General features: G+C 41.6%; 1 protein-coding gene across 3 annotated transcripts in view; it reads left to right on the forward strand.

Moving 5' to 3' along the window:
- The window catches only part of PKN2 (protein kinase N2), an 87,276-nt gene that overhangs the window by 35,054 nt on the left and 31,251 nt on the right, over positions 1-20,971 (forward strand). For all 3 annotated transcript variants that reach the window (XM_090048354.1, XM_090048355.1, XM_090048356.1), the window contains exons 2-3: positions 2,337-2,637; positions 20,672-20,823. In XM_090048354.1, coding sequence (XP_089904480.1) covers positions 2,337-2,637; positions 20,672-20,823 — 453 coding nt within the window. The remainder of the gene's footprint in view (positions 1-2,336; positions 2,638-20,671; positions 20,824-20,971) is intronic.

Below are 20,971 nucleotides of genomic sequence, written 5' to 3' on the forward strand. Positions count from 1 at the left end.
TCTAAATTTAAATTAATTCAGAACCGATTAAATGACAATGCATTACAGAGTAAGATTAAAAACTGCTGAGTTCTGTCATAGGTAGCAGGTGATTGAGAACTTGGGACTTCTGTCATGTATTCAAGTTTTTCCTACACCTACGCAATAGGATAGGGTACTAACAACATGTGATGGCTTCCTTGGATAGTAAAGATTTGTAATTCTACATTCATGAAGTGAGATCAAGACAAAGTCAAGGAAAACCTATTCTGAAAAACTATATATTGAAGCCTTCTGTATAAGCTTATTTAAGCCATAACTTTTTTTTTTTTTTAAGACTTACTAGAATGCTCCCAGCCCTGAGTAGTCTATAAAATGCCTGTCATTAAGATGCTTTCTTGAGGTAGCAAGTTACATGCATCTACCTATATGTAGACGCCTAGCTATTCAGAGGGGAAACCCCAAGATAAGCTTCTGTCACACAACTCGGTGTCATCAAATAAATCACCCTTGCGTTGTAATTGAATGACAAGTCCAGTTACAAATCATCTCATTTCAACAAAATCCACAGGATTGTGTAGGGTTTTTAAATTCCAAGGTTTACTGAAAGTAAAGGCTCCCCATCTGTGTTCTCTTATGCTTTTGTTCAAAATAGTTGTGTTAATCCATATCTACCTTGGCCATCAGGGCTACCTCTTTCTCCTAAGAATTGCACTTAAAGTTCTTGGCTTTGACTTGCCCCTTCTTTTGAACTCACCAAGTAGTTCTGAGATCTCAAAGTCAACAAAGATATAGCTCTGACTACCACTGTACATGAGGTTAATAAATTTGAACACAGAAATCCTTTATACTTTACAGGACTAAGGCAGTGCTGAGACTCCTCTTAAATTCTTCAGCAGGGTATCATCTCTTTTTACTAAGCTTTCAACTTGTCCATCACTCTCAAGCCCAGGCAACCTTTTCAGCATGCCTAGGAAATCTTCCTTACTAAGAGACCTGAGCTACAAGTGGCTATTCTACAGACCATGTACTTATCCAACATTATATCCTAGAGAGGGAGACTAGGTCAGATTTTTTTTAAATCAGGAGAGCTGTTCTGCAATGACTGCTTGGTTAACCATAGCAAAGATTCTTTAGACCCTCTTCCCCTCATAACCTGGCTAGCCACTGTTAATGAGTTTCATGTGGCTAAAGACTGAATACACATGTTAAAAGAATTCCAGTTCTAAATATTTTTTTTGTCAATGTGGAAGCTTCAACCTAGCTTCCATCTGCGTGCCTTAAGTACCCATCTTTAGTAGGATCCAGAACTAGCTAGAGGACAGGTTTGCTCTTGTTCATTCACTTGCATTCCCTTCCCCCTCTACACACACGCACCCCATTGGGTAAAAGAGGGATGAATACATGAGGCAAGGGTGTCAGTGCAATCTGGTGGTCTGAAGATCCTAATTTTTGCATGTGCATGAAGTCCATTTACCAGGGTCCACATGGACAAAACATTATGAAAACCCCAGTTACCTGTAAGCCTAGCAGCTGTTGTGTATTTCACGTTCTACTTATCCTCTCTATAACACAGCAGGAACATATTTTCTTCAGTTTTTTTTTTGTTTTTTTTTTTATAGACATGGGCTGGAAGGAACTTCACAAGATCATCAATTCAGCCTCAGTGTTCAACATTTCTCCTCTCTTAACCCATCTTGTAGTAAGGAGGAAAAACTAACTTTAGTTTAAAAATTTCTCTACATAAAGCTTGAAAAGGGAAGCAAAGCTGTAAGATTAGAAATTTTATATTCCAGTAGTGGATATGACAAAACGCATACTCTATAAAAGTAACAGTATTTCTCTAAATCTCTGAAAATGTTGCAATGACTTAAATGTTGAATAGGATAGAACTGTTGAACTTCTAGTAAATGTATAGGAATTAATCATTGTTAGTAATTGTAAGAATGAAACATTATTTCCTAGATCCACTTAGTCTATTAAAACACACAATTAAATCCCAGAAAATTACAAATGTGGGTCATTAGCTGTGAGGAATATAACTGCAGGGCATGTGTGCATGACAAATCTAGAGGTATTTAAATCTCTTGCTGTTAAAAATAGACTCAGTAAAGATGTCACTAAATGTAAAACAAATCTGTTGGTTGTAAAACACAAGTCCATCACTGTGTAAAGTCTTATAGGCTTGTTGGCTCTTTGGGGCAACATGACTGCTGGTAGTGTTTAGTAAATGGCTTCTCCAAAGTATTTAGTATATTTTTTGGAGAAAAGCCATGTGTTTTCATACATGGAAAGTGCATCATCAAGCAGATCATTTCTCTGTTTAATTATGTTGTGTTTTTTTCTTTTGTGTTTAGGGAGATGCTCGAGGTCTTCTGGTTTCTGAAAATCTTAGCCCTGGCCAAAAATTGGACTTTTCGGACACAATGGTACAACAGAAATTGGATGAAATAAAGGATCGGATCAAACGGGAAATAAGGAAGGAACTGAAAATCAAGGAAGGAGCAGAGAATCTCCGGAAGGTCACAACAGATAAAAAAAACTTGGCATACGTGGATAATATGTTGAAAAAATCAAATAAGAAGTTGGAAGAATTGCACCATAAGTTACAGGAGTTAAATGCGCACATTGTTGTAACAGATCCAGAAGATGTAACAGGTACAGTACTTTAAAAGATACTGTCTCTTTTTTTGTAGCTCTAGATGTTTTGCATGCTTTTCTGTCATCTATGTAAAGAGGTAGAAAAAATTCCTCTTAAGAAACAATTACCTGTAGCTTTTTAAATTAGTATTCATGTACATCTACATGCTTTAATTCAGTTTTATGTTTCTTGGTAAGTTCTAAATTGTAGTTTGCAAATGACTGGTATTCTACCGAGCAGTAGCTGATGGTCAGGAGCCTGTTGAAGAGTCACCTATTTCTGGTATTTTCCTTCCAGTTGCTACACTGCTTGAGAGTATGCCCAGCTTATTTAAATTGTCCTATTGGTGCTTTAACATGTAAGCAAATACAGTGGAAGACATATGACCAAATCCAGAGACAAGTAGTTCTTGAGAACAAGCAAGACTGCTGCTGTTACAATTGATATGATGAAAGCGTTTAAGAACCCCTCTGCCTGAACAGTTTGAAACAAAATAATATATTTTAATCAGTATATTTCCTCTCATTCTAATTTTGTCTGGCTTTATAGTTTAAAAAAAAATAAATAAATAATAATAAAAAAAAAAATGGTTCTGTAGCATAACCATTTGATAAGTCTTAAAGATTTTTCCACACCCAGAGCAACTGCCAGAGCAACAAGACTAATGGATTTCTCTTCTTCCACCTGCATGTTTTGGCTTACTCCCCTCAGTGCTGTGGCTTTTAATTGCTTGCCTGCCTGCCTGCCTTCCTTCCACTGTTGCATAATAGGTTCCTGAAGATATCTGCTCATATTTGTCTCCTCGAAAGAGAATTTATTTTAACTTCAGTTAATATTTTGTTCTTTAACTTGTTTTGTATCAGTTGTTCCTATGGAACATTATGAAACACCATGTTCCGTTAATAACCTTACTTAATTCTTAAAAGTTGTAGAATCTTCTGCAGCTTTTGAGAGAGCTTTTAAAAAAAGAGGTTGGTATTTTTTTGAAAGAGGTTTTCCTCACTTAAATGCAGTAAAGGAAAAACATCATACTACCCATATATGTCTCATCTTTTTGAAAGTTTAAAGATCTGATGCAGTGATATGGATGAACACTGGTGAGATGGTATGATGAGCTAATGTTAAAATGCTAACTTTAATTTTAAACCTAAAAGTTTGGCAAGTATCTGTCCATGACAAAAACAGATTGGTAACATAGATTTGAGAAACTTGGGGCAATGGGTAAACAACTGATGTGCAAGGGGGTGATGTAGGTTGCCCAGTAGTTCTTAATTTTTTTTTTTTTTTTCTGTGCATCGAGATCTGTCCTATGTTGTCTTGGAATAAAGCCGGGGTTGGCAGCCTACAGCCTGTAAAGAAATTGAATTTGGCCTGCAGCAGCTCAGGGGAATCAGCAGCATGCTTCAGTTGTGGCAGTCAAGGAGGCAACCTCAGGGCCCTATTGTAACCATCTCAGGGGAGGCCCTCAATATAGTCTACTACCCCCGATTGGTCGGTCCTGGCTTCTGGCCCTTTCTTTGTCCCGAGATGCCTACCCATCTTGCTTGCCACAACTTGTTGGTATAGAAATTAGGGAGTAGGCCAGGGATCGGCAAAATACCATCTGTGGGCCAATCTGGTCTGTCAACTGATCTTAAAGCTGCCCCACTGGGGTGGGGGGGGAAGGGGGGACACTTGCCCACACTCCCTCCTGTTCCCACTGGCCCTGTCCAGTATGTACAGTTTCCTGGCAGGGCTGCTCCTAGTGTGGTTGCAGCCACCTAAGTGCTCTTCAGCTCCCCTCTCCTCCAGTGGCGGCTCCTCCTGCCCCTGTTGTGCTGCTCTGGGGAGGCAGGAGGGAAGCATGCTAGGGCAGGAGCTGCCCTGCTGTACTGGGGATCCAGCTCCTGGCCATCTTCTGCCTACTCTGTCCACCTGGCACAATGAGCAGCCACCTGTGGGTGGAAGATAGCCAGGAACTGGAGCCCCACACTGGGTCAGGAGCTGCTTGGCTGCAGCTGCTTCCCACAGGAATAGCATAGCAGGGGCAAGAGGAGGAGCTGTGCAGTACCTCAGTGGCTGCATCTGCACCAGGAACAGCCCTGCCAAGAAGCTGTGTATGCTGGCTGGGGCCAATAGGCACAGGAGGGAGTGTGGTGTAGGGTGCCCCAGGTAGGAGTGAGTGGGGCTTGGCCCCATGTGGAGAATTGTGGGGGTAGCCATGGGCTAGACTGGGGGCTGTGAACCTGGGGGCGGGGGACAACTGCACCTGCACTCCTCTTCCCACCCTGGCCAGTTCCCAGGACTTGGCATCCATACACACCACAATATACAAGAGTAAGACTATTTTGAGCTATTATACAATCATTTCTATATGCAAAAAAACACAAATAAGGACAAGAAATATTTTGAAACTTTAAATTATACTTTAGTAGGTGCCTGTTTTGGTTTTTGTGCGGGGAGTTTTAAGTATACGATTTGGTTTTTACCTATAACAACATTGTTAAAATGGTATCTTCTAAAAGATGTATCCAGCCCTTGACAGCTCACAAAAACTTAAGTGACCTGCCAGCCAAAATAATTGCCCACCCTGAAATAAGCTGTCAGTCCTCCTAAGGGAGGAGCAACTTTTAAGTACCTTTCTGTACAAGTTTCCCTTGGTTTTATGTGGTAGGTGTGTTCCCAGGGACCAGCGCATAAATTACATTCGCATACAGTGAACAACTGTGGGAACATATCCCCATCCATTTCATTGTAAACTGGGTTCACTTTATGCGATTTTATGCGCCGTTCCCTGAGAACGCATCTACCACATAAATCGGTGGGAGGGAGTGAGGTTGGGGCTAGGGAAGGAGCAGGGAGAGGGCATGGTGCAGCCCAGCAGCTGCAAGCAGGGGTGGCACTGGGCTCTTCACCGCACTTGGGGTGGGTAGCAGCCCCTCCTGAAACAGTTGCAGGAGCAGCCAATGCCAGTTGCCTTTTAGCTACTGGGCTGCACCATGCCCCAAACCCCCTGGCACAGCGCAGCCCAGCAGCTGCAAGCAGGGAACACCTGCTGTTCCCAGGGCTGCAGCAGGGGTAGACAGCAGCCTGCAGTGGGACAAGAACCAGCTGGGGCCAGTGGTGGCACCAGTCTTTTCCCAGTGCTCGGCAGTGGCACTGAGAGGGCAGGTTGTGCGGGGAGCTACAGCAAATTTTGGAGTGGCAGCAGCCTCCCTCCTATCACTTCAGCCCACCCAGAGTGCTAGGAACAGCCTGGTCTTGTCCTGCTGCCGGCAACTGCCTGCCCCTGCTGCAGTGCTGGGAGCAGCAGACACCACCTACTTGCAGCTGCTGGGCTACGCCACGCTGGGAGGTTCAGGGCACAGTGCCCCAAGGGAAGTGGAACCCTGGGGGGTTTAAGCCTTGGCACAGCCCAACAACTGCAAGCTGCTGGCATCAACCACTCCCAGAGCGGCTGCAGTGAGTGGAGCCTTGACCCCACGGCCCTTTCCCCTCCCCTAACCATCTCGCAGACTACCTGCTTGGGGGAGGGAGGACCGCGCCTATGCCGATCGCATAACAGCAAATTTACATCTTGTATAACAAATTTCAAGTATAAAAAGGATCATTGCATAAGAGCAAACTTGCATAAATTGAGGGAAACCTGTATTGCAGACCTGGGCACGCCTTAGCCCCGTCTCCTATGTCCCTGCTACTAGGGTATAAATTGATCAGTAAGGTCTCTAGACTTTGTTATAGGCAACCCATTGCCACAAGCAGCTTCAGGTAGAGGTGCTTCAGGTAGAGGTGATCCACCCATGTCAGAAAAGTTACTTTGCCAGTTTGGCAAGTAGTGCATGTAGCTGCCATATTAGAATCCAAGATGGCTGCTATGAATTCAGTTTAGTTCATATTTCAGCCCCCACTAGGGCTAGAAAATTAATTCTAATTTTCAGTTGTTGTAATGCTTTCATTGTGGTAGCCATATTGAAAGCATTATATCTCAGGCCAGCCTTTTCTTAAATTTTAGAATGTAGGTTAGTTGGGTGTTTGAATAATATATAACCTAATGGCAATGAAATGCATGGACATATGTTCAGCTCCAAAGCAATAGGAGAATGTAATGGTCTAATCCAATGGTAATATAATGGTAATACAACAGTATACATATCACCAATACAACAGGTAATTGCAGTTTTTCAGATTACAATTATGTAATCTCATTTCAGTTGTATCCTTTGTCTCTTGTTATGATTGAAAGATGTTATTGTATTGATCCCAAACTTTTGACTTACCATCTTGGTTAAGGTGACTTTTTTTGTTGCAGTTCAGTACCTATCGTGGTCTAGCTGATTCACTGCATGTTATACTTACTATACCATTGGCAATTTTGCAAATCTTGTTGTTGCCTGGTCTGTTGAAATATTTACAAATGGGAAACTAGTTCTCTTGACCCTGGATCCTCCTTCCACAAATTAGCATACATTGTAGGAACAAAATTTTTTAAGTTCTTCATACATTCAAGATCTACTGGACCCTGTCTCATGTAATTGGTATGGTCATGCGCAGCTATCGGCAGAAGCGTTTCTTCAAAGGCACATAAATGCTCAAGCCAGTTTCCTTCATGCTCAGCCCTGAGTATGCACTAAGAGTATTGATTTACTTCCAAATAGTTCATCCAGTACTTGAATGTACCTTGATGGCATTGTTCCATAATTTTTGAAGTAGTGCCAGTCACTGGCAGATGCACTAATAGATCTTCACCAGATTCCTTCCCACTTGGCAGTCATCATTTCTGAATGAAACACCTATACTATTGGAAAGTTTGGTCAATGACATCATAATCTAATTCTTTGTATGAACTGGACAACCACACAATTAATTCATTTATCAAAATATACCATATTGCTTTGAATGTTATCTTGTGCTCTGATAGCATAGTTGTACAGATTTGCTTTCATTTTATGTTGGTGGTGTTTTCTGAAAATAATCCACTCTCTAACAATCTTTATGAAGTGGTGAAATGCTGACCATTTGCTCTTAGGTAAGCCATGATGATATGGAAGCCTCCTTTGCGCTCTCTTCTGGCTGAGCCCAAAGAAGTTCTTTTGCTTTGAAATACAATGCTTGATCAACTGTTATGATTGTGCTGCTGCCCCAGGTGTCCTACAATTGTTTTACATTACAACACCATTTGGACTGTCATGAACTTGGGTGCTTGTGTGGGCAATATAGGACAAAACCCAACAATCAGCAGTGGTGAAGTATCATCAGAAAGAAACTGGTTAAATGCTGTCCACCCTGGTATGGCAATGTTCTCCTGCTTGTTAGCTGATTATTCTATCCAGTATGCATAGTAGCTTTGACATGCATTGAACAGCTGTATTGTTTAGCTTTTCATTCATGTTGGTACCCATACTGTGGACAGCTGGTTTCATTGTCTTGTTACAGGTCATCATAGTTGGAATTACTGTGTTAAATTCAGGTGGTACATCTTTCAACATTCTTTTCTTTCCTATTACGCCAATACTTTCTTCAAGCTAGGCTGGTTTCAATGGTCCTCTTTGTAATGCAACAGAAATTGTAGCATTAGTGTTTGTTTTCTGTCCAGTGTCTCCTCCCAAGATATCAATGTTGTCTAGTTTGAAAATGGAACAAAAGGGCCATAACAAGATTTCTTGGGATAACAACTCCAATTTTCCCAAAATTCCTTTCCATTTTTCTCAGCAGCAGTGGTTTTGATGTAATAAACTGTGTATGCTGCATCCAGCACTATGGAGATTTATACCAGATTCTTAGATCTAGTTGCAAGATGCATCAGCAAGTCTAACTAAACACGTTTTGGCATAAACTTTTTTTGCTTCATGATTGCAGGTAAACCAAATCCTGAGATTCTAGACAGATGTACTGAATATATTCTCATCTTGTACATGACTTGCAACATCCAAGTTGTCATTTGTCATCTCCCAGAATCCAAATGGATCAATGTGTAAATGCTATCAGGAACACATTTTTTGGCTTGCTCTCCATTCAATTTGCTGTATCCCTTCATGTTGGCTATAACTTTCAAGTCCTGCTTTGATTTTGAGAGCAGCATAGCACAAGTTGTGTGCGTCTGAAATGCAGGTCAGTTCCTCTTCATTTATATGCAAAGTTACAACTGCTTGTACAACTTTACCAGTTGTCCCAGCATGGAAGACAAGGAGTAGATTTGCATTTCTTTGGTGCTGAAAATGAATGTCTGTCGTCTAGTAAAGTCTGAAGTTCTTGCTTCGTTTGCTTCAGCGTGATCAGAGGTTGTTCACCACCCTTTGTCTTCTACTAAATTGCAACATCTTTCAAGTGCGTCTTACAGACTGTACACATTTTCCATGCAAAACTGGCATCTAGTTCATTAATCACTTGATGCAATGCTTTCGCTTCAGAAGAAAGAAGAAATAACATTGTGAAATCTCCACATAAGAACAGGAAGAAGAGACTTGTTGCTTCCATTGTTCTACTGCCAGCATTCAGGATGGTAACATGCTTTTTGACACCAATTCGGCAACACAACACTTCGTTCTTCTCTGTCAGCTTGCGTATTGCATTGGCTGATTCAAACGACAACACTTTACTCAGTCTCTTCTTAGAATGTCTCTGGCAGAATATGTACATACTCCAGTGAACTGCTGGAGTAGATGTCCTAGGGTGTTCTTCACTTGATGGTGGTAGCATTTCTCTTTCTTCTTCTACCTTGTGTGACTTAAGTCTCTCAGTATGTCCTTTGTATGTAAACTGTAGTAAGAATGGTGCCAATTGAGTCTTTTGTAATGCTGCAGCACAGGATAAACACAACGTAATAGTCTGTCAAGAATACTGCCAGCAACTGTCCTACATTGAGTGAGTGACTCATTTATTCTTGCAATTCCAGCAGGTGTACTTTAGCTAATCATTAACTGGAAACCTATTTCGAGACATGTGCATCATCTAGATTCCAAGTCAGACCTCTTGTGTTTTGCTGGACTCAGTGATGCTTTTGGCTCCATTTGTAACATTTGCTTAAGGGCAATAAGGGGGAGTCTCTCTTGTTGACTATCTCCATGAGGTTTTCATGTTGGTAATGTGAAACTAAACAGAGTTGATGCAGCAATTTTGCAAACCTTTTTTTTTTTTATTCATTATTAGGTATTTGAATGTCAATTCACAGCAGGCATCTTTAAAATCCAATATGGCTACCACAACAAAGATGTTAAGATTGGTCTTCCTGGTTCATAGTGTTGGTTTTCATCATTATAATTAATTTTCTAACCCTAGTGGGGGCTGAAATATCAACCAAAATGTGAATTCATGGCAGACCTCTTAGATTCCAATATGGTGGCTACCTGCAGTACTTGCCAGATAGAAAAATCATGTTGCCAGACACAGGTGGACCACCTCTACCTGAAACGCATACTGCTGTTGCCTGTGGAATGCCTATGGGATGACACCTTTTACCCTTTTTTAACTCTACTATGTGGGCTCTGGCCCCAGTTAGCAATTCAGTGAGGTAAAATCTTCTAGCCTGGCTTCTTAAGTAGGTCAGAACAAAATAGCCCAAGTCAGGTTAGGGTGAGCACCTGGCCTGGTTATCTTGATATTGACTCTCCCTCCTGGCCCACACATAAATTTGCATCTCCTCCCAATCCTGCATTCGGTCCCAGTGAGCTTGGCTGCCCTGCAGTCATTTTCAGGTAGGTTGCCTTTTTCTGGTTGTTCTCTGGCTTTTCTCCCTCGTCCCACTGACTACCTCTAACATAGCCCTCCTGGGCCTACTTACAGCCTCCAACTCCCCAGGACTGTTTCCATCAGTACCCTATCACAGAGCTCTTGCCTCCAGCTCTGTTTTACCTCTGCTAGGTTTATATGCCCAAGGGCTGGTCTGTCAGCAGCTCATCTTGTAAAGGCATAATGCCTACTTTTTTTTATTTTGTCCTGTTCTTATAGAGAATTGGAGCAAGTCCTCGGTTACATTTAACAGCTGCCTTTTTCTGTTTATCCTTTTGGTAGCTTCTGACCAGTGTGTGTGGTGGTGGCAGGATGTAGGGGAAGTCTGGGGTGGTAGCTGCGCTGCAAGCAACAGCTTAGTGGCAAAAAAGTTGCCAACCCATGAAATAAGTGCTCTTTGGTGTTTTCATGAGTGGCCATGCTCATCCTGGCAGCTTTTAAAAGTGGTGTTATGTAAGGGTCACTGCCTACCTCAAAACTCTTAGTCTTTAAACAGTCTAGGATGCCCATCTCTTCCACTAAATAATACTATTTTAATACATATGGGATTGTTACCCATATTACAGAATCTTGGCAGCTACTGCAGCTTCTGTGATAACTTGGTTAGTGACTACAGAGGCATCCAGGGCTATAGCAGATCACTGAATGCTTATTTTCTTGCATCTTATAAGTTGTTGCTTTTCACTAACCTGTGCACCATATACATTAAAAGGAGAGCAGTTCCCCCCTCCTGCCTTTCAGTGATGTGTGGAGTCAGATATTTCCTGTTCTAAAGTAGTCTGTAAATTTGAAGGACAGTTCTCTGTGTTTTAATAGACAGGAGAATAAAACCTCTTAAAACTTGAGGGAAGATGGAAGATATAGTCTGAGCCTTCAGAAAGGATATCACTCAAGGCTGTGAAAATATTGTTATCCTGGGTCCACAGGCTCTTTGTAGATCTGCACTGATGTTTATGGGGAGATGCTAAACACACTGACTTCTGGGTGGAATAACTTCCTGGAATACGTTCTGCAGCCCTAATGAATTTAAAATAGCATGAGTACTTCAAGTCAGGATTGGGTTGTGGGTTTTTTGGGGTTTTTTTGTTTTGGTTTTTTTTAATGATCTAGGGAAGTATGGGGTGTGATACATTACATTGAGCTGGAATGGAAGCTTAGAGACCATTAGGGTTTTTTCCTCTGGATTTACCACTAACATGTTATAATAATTTGGGAAAATCATTTAACTTTTTTGCCCATCTTTTTCTAGTCTGTGAAATGGGTATAAAAGCAACCCTTGTAAAGTACTCAATGCTTGCAAATAGTGTGCTATGTAAGTGTTTATTGTGCCACAGTAACTACTGCAAATAGCACTACCCTTATAAAACACAGCACTTAAGCAAGCAGTTTAAGTTCATAAGAGCTATATCCCCTTTGTTAATAAAACCTGCACACACACTTGTTTTTGGTGTTCATTTGGCTATGGCTACAGTGCTCTTTCCTTTAATACTATAGGAAACTATTTTCAGCAGCCATTTCAAGAGGAAAGCTGATATTTAAACATCAGTCAGGCACTGTAGTTTGCTTTAAATATTTAGCAATGAGCTTTATGGTCAGTTCAGTAGCTTCTCCAATGCAGAGGCAGTAGCCTTTCCCAGACCATAAAGGAAGCGCGCTCGCGCTCTCTCTCCACTGTATAATTGCTGGTGTCCCTAGCTTTATTTGAGAAGTGAGACTTTGTACCTAGACACTGCCATATCTTGCAAAATTAGTTGTATGGAGAGGCAGAGTTTCACAAGAGTTATGTTAACATGGTGTTATCTTAGTACTCAGAAGAGAATTAGTCCACAGCAGTGCAGAATGTGGATTTATGTCTGGTGGCTATTAGTCCTGAAAGGAATTTAATTCCAGTCTAAAATGGGGCTGTATTCTTTTTTAATTTTGGTGCCTTGTGTAATGGTGTAAAAATAGCTTCCCTAACCCTTCCCAAGCAGTCACTTTGTTTGTTTGTTTGTTTGTTTTGAATTTGTCCAAAGACTAGCATTGTGTGATGGAGCACTGGTGGAGTTAAACTTTAAATATAACAATAATGCCTCTGTTATGCTGAACAAACAGTTTTGCAGCAAATGATGTTTTGTTACATACTTGTGCTGTTTTTCAGAACGGTCCTTATTCAGATACCTCAAAGGAAGTGGTACATCCCCTTGCAAAACACCTTTTGTAGGAAATAGTAGATATCATTAAGACTGAAGCATCTTCCTTTTCTTCCATCCTGCCCTCAGGCCTTAATGCATCACCTTAGTATGTTTGCTGTGGGGAAACCAGTTTCACAAGATGGACCAGAAGGGTATGGTTATGGTGGAGAAAATGAAATAGAACACTTTTTTTTTTTGTTTGTGGGGTTTTTTTTGTTTTTGTTTTTGTTTTGCTTCCTTCCCCCTCCGAAAAAACAAAACAAAACAAACAAACTTTCATTGGGGAAAAAGTAGATGTGGTATGGGAGAATATGGAAGTGGCAAAAGGTAGAGGGACAAAAAGAATTGCTTTGAGAAACATTACAGTGTTTTAATAACTTCTGTGGTAGATCTTTAGTTCTTGTAATAAAGATGTAAACCATATCAATAAGAGTACTGTTGATGCAACATGTCTGTCCTTGTGTGGATAGTTAACATCCCCCCACTTTTTTTATATCCCCATCTCAAAAGTGTCTCAAGGGTTAGTGTCAGAACTCTGCATGAAAGTAGCTTTTGCATAGCATCCAAAAACAGAACAAGTAGTTTTAGTAGTAGTGGCAATATATTATAAAGTACAGTAGATGTTCTGAGTTGAAAATGACTGATAACTTTGTTATATGTGAAACTGTAGCAAAACAAGGTTTGGCCATTCCATTGTCCTTGACCTTGCTGCTTACTCATGGAAAGAATACCAATATGACTAAAAGTCTATAATGAAAACCCCCAATGAGCTATTGCTGGAAAGACAGCAGCCTGCATTCCAGGAACTTCTATCAGGCATGACACTGAAGGAGCTAAATGCAATCAAATAATCTTAAATTAACTTTAACTAGTTAAAGGGTGCTTGCTATTAATAGATTGGCTTAACAACATGCTGTAGTCACCTGGGAACCCAAATTCAGGAGGCAGCTTGGGTTCCCAGATACTCATCCTGAGCTTATTGAGAAAATAATGTACTTAGCTTCCAGGGAAGACAAAAGTGCAGCATTTTCAGAAAGAATTGAGTTGCTGCACCAATCAGTGTATTTTGGGTGGTGTTGGTTCAAGACGACTTAAGGCAACAGCAACTGCAGTATTTGTAAATATGATATCGACTCAGTCAAGCTGAAGATTCTTTCAAAGGAATAAGGATCACTGCTGCATATTGTGATCAAAACATTTCAGACTTGGCGGGGGGGAACCCTACACAACAACCCCAAAAACTGGATTGAGAGAGAAACAAGTCATCACCAGGTATGACAGGGGGCCATGCTGGGCCCAGTCAATGTCAGCCTGCCTGCTGTCCACCCATTTAGGGTAGTCTACCCTAGTTTTCCTGCCACACCTTGATATATCAAGATCTGATGGAAAAAGTAGACACCTCCTGTATTTAATTCCCCAATGCCAAGGGCACAATATACACCTCTGACCTCCCCTTCATGTCCCATGCCTCTTATTCCCCCAACCCCATTGCTGGGCTGCACTCAACCTCTGGCTCAACTTGGCCTCAGGTGCCCTTGGATATGCCTGGGCCACATGCCCCCTCACTGGGCTTCTGGCCTCTCATTGGGCTCCTAGCCCCTCACGGGGTAGACTACTCCATCCCCTCACTGGGGCTGCAGGGCCTTATGCCCTGTAGACCTCTGGTGTCTTCTGATATGCCTGGACCCCACTCATAGCCTACCACTTGCTCAGGCCTCAGGCATCTATCAAACTACCTGGACCTCACTCTTATTCAGGCCTCACTCTTCAGGCACTGGGCCTCAGGCCCTCCTGGTCCCTTGCCCAAACCTAGTGCTTCTCTCAAGGTGTGCTCCCCTAGCCTTTCACCTCCACAGTGTCACCCACAGGGCAGCAGGGGCTGAGGCTTTCCACTGCCCTATACTGCTTTTTACTAGTGAGGCAATGGTGTGGTACTTCCCAAGGACTACCCTACCACACCATTCTCCCCAGCAGGGCGTAGCTTTTAAGTCATTCTTCAGGACCAGTGCAGGCCTACCTGTCCCAGTCTTATTCCCTCACTAAGCTCCTGGATGCTTGTACCTAGGCTGCTCTCTCCCCTGGGCCTGCTATTGCAGCCTCTATTTCATGGCTTCCTCTCACTGGTCCCATCTCCGACACCTATATCAGATTCCTTCTGTCAGGAGCCCAGACGCCAGCCTCCATCATATCAGCATGCTGACCAGGTATCCTCTTCAGCAGTGATGCATTCTCTACCCCCCAACTGGAGAAGCCATCAGCTTGTTTCCGGCTCTGGCCCATCAGGGCTGCATAAAGCTACTAGCAGCCTGGCCTGTCCCTTGCAGTGGCTTTACTTACCCTTTGACTTTTTTTTTAGGCCTGGCCCCCTTGCTTTAACCAGCTGAGATTCCCTGGCATCAGCGTAGTTGCAGCAGATTCAGCAGGGTCCCCTACCAGGCCCCACCATAAAGCTGTCCTTTCCTGCACTGGCCTGGTGCCCTAGAGATCTTACATGAGGCAGCCCTTCACTCATCTGGGCTCATCTGTATCCATATTCTCAGTCCTTGCCCTTTCTAATCAGGGGCCTGCCTAGCCCCTGTGCAGGTCTACATCTCTAAGCCCCTTTTACAAGGCTGGTCTTGTTCTTTCCCAGGCCCATAAGTATTTCCCTGGGTCTCTAGGAACCACCTCCTTCCCCATAGCTCCCATCTGTGACAGCCAGTGTTCCTGGGAATAGCAGCTCTTAAGCTGGGTGACATTACTCCTACAGCAACTGCTAGCTCTGCTCCTCAGGGCCTGCACTTGTACTGAGGCTGCTCAGCCCAGCTCCAATCAGGTGGCTTCCTGGCTGTCATACGACTGCCTGATTGTCTCTGTGGTCACCTGCAGGCTCAAGCCCTTAAAGTGGCAAGCACCCAAAGGTGTGCTACCACACCAGGGATCCGGGTTTTCTCTGGAAAAAAAACAAAACAACACAATATTCAGACTTAAAGTAATCCAAAATCCACACTTTTTCATTATCAAAATGAAACACTGATAATTAATATACATTTCATTTTAATCACAGAAAAATGTGGATTTGGGGGTTGTGTTTTTTTAATCTGGAAACTGGGGAGGGAGGTATTGTAGAAAACCAGGATCCCTGGTCATCACTGAATTAGAATATTGCCTTCTAACTTAATCTTAAAGAGTGAGAGTTGTGTTCTTGAGCAGAAGACTAGAACTGCTTTGAAAAAACAGGTGCTTATCTGCATCTAAGTGTACTTTAGATTTAGCCAAAAAAACCCTTGCATTTGTAAAAACATTTGTTCTAATATATACATAAAGTCTGTATTGACAGACCTATTCATTTCATATATGTAATACATTCAGTTCAGCCAAACATAGAGGTAAAAAGATAGAGCCTCTTATTCATCCCAACTCTTATCTCCTTCACCTGTAAACTATCTAATTTACTAAAAAAACAGTTTAGCAAAGTGTTTCATACTTAACTTTTAATCACATGCTTAAATTCCAGTGTCACCAATTATGTGAATTAATTTATTACTTGTATTGTGGTCAAGACTAAGTGGCCCCAGTTGAATTGAGCCCTATTAAGGCACTGTACAAATAAATAAGAGCCAGCTAATGCCGTAAGTGGTTACAATATAGCTTTCTGATTTAGTCTATAAGGTGCAAATTTACCCTACCTTTTGCCTGACTTCAGACTTATGTGGCTAACTACCTCTTTATAACCTAAATAGGCATTTATAGAGCAGAGAGCACCTCAGTGTTGGTTATGGTGCTGCTTGTAGTTGCAGTTGTCAGAACAGTCCTGTGTAAAACCCTTTTTCAAGTTATGTAAACCCTTACTGTTCCTCTGGAATACTTGATGCCAGATGTTAGTTATCAAGTGTGCTTGCTTTCTTATGGGTAAATAAGAGCGGGTGGGTGGTGTGGGGTTGTTTTTTTTTGTTTGTTTGTTTGTTTGTTTTTTCCCCTGGTTTTATCTTTAAATATCTAGTAGTCCTTTTGTTGAAAAGATGTATTACTTCCATGCATGGGAGCAGGAACTCAAACACAAGGGCAGTTGCTCTGGGGTTGCAGGATTGTGCTTTCTCCATAAATGCCAACCAGAACTGTTGTGATACAAGCTGGAAAAATCAGCGTGCACATGTATTCAGTGTGCTGAAAGTGCTATCTGGAGAGTCCACCTTCAATGAGCAACTTCCATCCCCACCCACTAGCACATAAGGGCTGAGAAGAATTTTTCTGTGCGTGGTCTTCTTGGTGAGCCAGTGTGAGACCAGGCACTAGAAATGACAGCTAGTCTCTTGACCATTTGCTAGTACCCGGGCAGCAAGGAATAGGAAGAACAAGAAGTCTGATGTGAATGCATGGGAAGGTAGGATTAAGTGTTTTAGTTTAGGACGTGGGTGGATCCAAGGGGAAGTTCAGCCACACTTTTTTTTCCCATCCCTTTGCGTCCTCAGCTGTGTGATACATGTGCAGTGAGCTCTGAGCTCCCCAGCTTACTCCTGTAGCTTTGGAACCCAGAGGGTGACTGCTGCTGCTGCTGCTGCTTCCTCCCCTTGCTTGTCTAGCAGCCCCTCTCCCACAAACTTCTTTACCTGCTGCCAGATTTTGGTAGCAGGGGAAAAGGTGCAGAGGGCAAGCCTTGATTCTGGAGTCATCAGTGCAGGATTCAGCAGCAGCCATGATAGTAAATAAAGAGCTCACTGCTCGATGCTCTATGAAACTGAAGAGGGTGCAACTGCACTTGCTAGATCCACCCCTGGTCTGGGAGCAAGAGGTGCTGCAGTAGGAAAGGGAAGAAAAAGCAGAGGCCAAGGACAGAAGTGCATGGCTATTAGAGCACCCTTCAGACTAGCAATGGGTCCAGGAATTGTCTTGACCCTTTTCTGCTGTCTAATATTTATCAACCCCACTAACAATCTTTTTTTCGTGGCACTGTAGTAGTTGGTTGAAATTTGATGCTGTTTACTCGGTTTGAATACTGCTGCGGATTTAAATGTCCCAACCTTCCTAATGACCTGTGGATTATGTAATGGGGTTATGATGTTTGGATCCACAACATAAGCCTTTCTTGAGTTAAACTGAGTAACTAGTAATTACTCAATTTTAATAACATAAAGTAAAGCTGACAACTTGGAGGCTTGACTTTTATGGGGGGAGAGGGGTTGAGTGGAGTTAGTAGGCAACAATTAGTTGAATGGGAAGACAAAGAGAAAGAAGAGGAGAGCATGTGGGATATATGTAATTTAAGTCTGTTCCTAATTATCTTGAATCAACGTAAACTAAAGAGTTTCCACACAGCCTTTGGCACAATTTACACTAAAAAAAAAGTTTATACCAATGCAACTCTGCATGTAAACCAGGCCTATTGCGCTGCCGACACTGCACAGCTGCACCTGCTTTGTCTCTTGCTGCTGGGCTCCCTGGAGATGCAGTCCTGCCAGCATGAGGAGAAGGATGGTTGTGGTGTGTAGGGCTCCTTCCTATTTCCTTTTAGTGTCAGAGTTTTGCCAGATTTTCCAAGTGACAGAAGTTCTGTTGGCAGAGCTGCATCTGTATTGGGAGTTGTGCTGGCATAGCTGATTGGCTACAGGGTATGAAAAGATTACACCTGTAAACAGTGTAGCTTTACCAGCAGAACTGTATAATATACAGAGGCCCAAACACAGAAGATGGGATAGACTGGGAAAGGACAAATAACTTGAAAGCTTTTTAAAAGGTTGTTGCTTCATGATTTGTGTGGTTTTTGCTTTTGTTTTTAATCTCTAATTGAGGGCAACAGGGATCAAGTGAGAATTTTGGATGGATTTGAATGAAGAGAGTAAGAAGAAGCAAAGAAGGAAATGACCATGCAAATCGGCATGTAGACTTGAGACTGCAGTCCATAAGAAGAAAGTTTTTTGTTATAAAGAAAACTTGAGTAAAGCAGGTCAGATATCTACAACTACTGCTGACATTACTTAGAAGGTTTTGCAGTACTGCAGTAGTAGAGTAAAACAGCAGTTTGAAAAGAGATTTTTTTTTTTTTTTTAAGTGAGGATTTTGCAAATACAATACCTATAGGCTTTTAAATGAACAAGGAAAAATCTCAAGAACTAGACTGAGCATCTTTTACTTCCAGGAAATTTAACTAAAAACCTAAATAGTGATAAAATCAGATCAGTAGACTTGTCAGAACTCTATTTTTATTTTTTAAATAATTTTGATGGATAATAGCAATATTTACCTTTTTTAAGCATTTATTTCAGGCTTGTTTGTTTGGGGTATTTTAAATTTTTTTTATTTATAAAATTAGAGGTGTGGGAGGCAGACACTTTAATAATGACAAACATAACTACTATAAGACTGCTGCCAACAGAGTAGCAGAGCTGCCATCTGTCTGGGCTCTGCTCACCCTAGCTCCCTCCTCCACTTTGTCGTTTCTTCTTCCTTTGTTTCCAGTCCCCTGGGGTTTCTGGGATTTGCAGTCCAAACTACAGTCAGCATGATTCTGTAGGACAGTTCCCCCTGTTGCTACACACTCAAATTAGCCATCACTTTTCTTGAATCCCCTTTCTATGAATTTCAGTTATTAATGATGGAAATATTTTTTTTTGTCAGTCTGTGAGTGTGTGGTGAAATCAATTGTTTATCACTGTTTACCAGTTTTAAAAATCAAATCCTGCCAAGGCTAATAATAAGTAGCGTCTCCCAGAGACAAGCCAATAGATGGCTAATATAGCATCTCCTAAATTATTTACTTGCAAGCAGCTAACAAAATAATAAAAGTGATGTAGCAGGCAAAATTAACTTGGCTTTTGAGAAAATTTTTGGGTAAGGTCCCAGAGGGCTGTTAAAGAAAAAAAAAAATGTGCTGCAGGTTAGAGGATGGTCACTTGTTGGGGACTTAAATTAATTTTTAAGCAGGAGGGAGAACCGAATGCTGACTTTCTTTTTTCAGAACTCGGATTTAGAGTTGCTACCCCAGTGGTTGGAATATGGATGGGTGAGTCATATACTTACTTGGAGAAGAAAGTGGAACTTGTTGATAATTGCAGAAATGACCCTAAGGGTGTGCAGGTCCTGGAGCATATCGGCCTGTGCTTGCGAGGGGGTGGGGAGCGGACAGAGTGCGAAGCCAGTGGAGTGGTGCCCTTGGCATGTGCCAGTGGCGCTGTCTGCAGGGCCCCCCAAACTCCAATTTGCTCCCTCCCCAAGGGACGGCTCTAGATAATTGTATAGTTGGTTGACAAGCTACAACATATTCAGTTTAATACTAATCAAAAGGAATAGGGACCTAACAAAGTACTATTTCCTAAAGAAGCTATCGTGTCACTTCACAAATCTCTCCTCTTTCAGTAATATGATTATTTGGCTACCTAGGCATATCTGTTATGTTTATTTAGTTCTCTCAAATCAGGAATAGCTTATTTATATAAAAGTGTGTTATACCCACGTGTGCATGGCGTGGGGTAAGGCATTAGTATTTTTCTGTTTCTTAATCTTGCTGTAAACTGCGTCTTTGGTATAGTGCATAGTAGATCTAGACCAGGGATATGCAACCCTCAGCCCAGGTGCCAGAGCATGGCATGCAAATGCATTTTGGATGGTGGGGAAGGGGCTGGGGCTGTGCTGCCACAACAAGGATTGCGCCCCTTGCAGGCCCCCTGCCATCTACCCCAGCACACCAAAATCTTATAAACTGAGACTGCGGGTGTTTTTGGCACTTTGCCAAAAAAACATTGCCAATTCCTGATTTTGACTGTGATAATTGCTGAGGAGTTAAATACACTTAAGAGTTTTTTTACATGCTACCCAGTACTATTAAATGTCATGATACAAAAAAAACTCTTCTTATGTTTTAACTTGAGGTAAAGCTTAAGAACAAACCTACATTTTTAATTATTCAAAACATCATAGGGGACATCATTTTGTCTCTTTGGGGACAAAAATAAACCTGGATGCATAACTACTTGTGTTTTTGATCCTAGGAAGTGATTTTATATATTTTAGTCTGTAGACAACAGCTCACTGAGCTTTTATCTGGCTGTTTATGCTAAGGCATATTTGCAGTGTTGATTTCAGAGGAACCCCAAAACAGATGGCTATAATATTAAAATACGATATTTTGCCGTTTTTTGTTTCAAATTATATTTTAGAAAAGTGTGATTTACCTTGTATAACTTGTATTAATTTACAGATTGTCCCAAGACTCCAGATACTCCAAACAGTGATCCTCGTTTTTCCACTAACAACAGATTAATGGCCTTAAAAAAGCAATTGGATATAGAACTGAAGGTAAAGCAGGGAGCAGAGAACATGATACAGATGTATTCAAACGGTTCTTCAAAGGTAAGATTAACATTCAAATCACTGGGAATTTTCATCTTTTTTGTATTTTAAAAACAATGGCAATTTAGTATAAACAGTAAAATAGAACATGGGTGTGACAGCATAATACATTTTCATCTCCAAGATTTTTGGGTTCATATCATCTGAG

This window comes from Crocodylus siamensis, chromosome 5 (assembly GCF_052110815.1).
Source record: "Crocodylus siamensis isolate JL-2025a chromosome 5, ASM5211081v1, whole genome shotgun sequence".
Taxonomy (NCBI): Eukaryota; Metazoa; Chordata; order Crocodylia; family Crocodylidae; genus Crocodylus; species Crocodylus siamensis.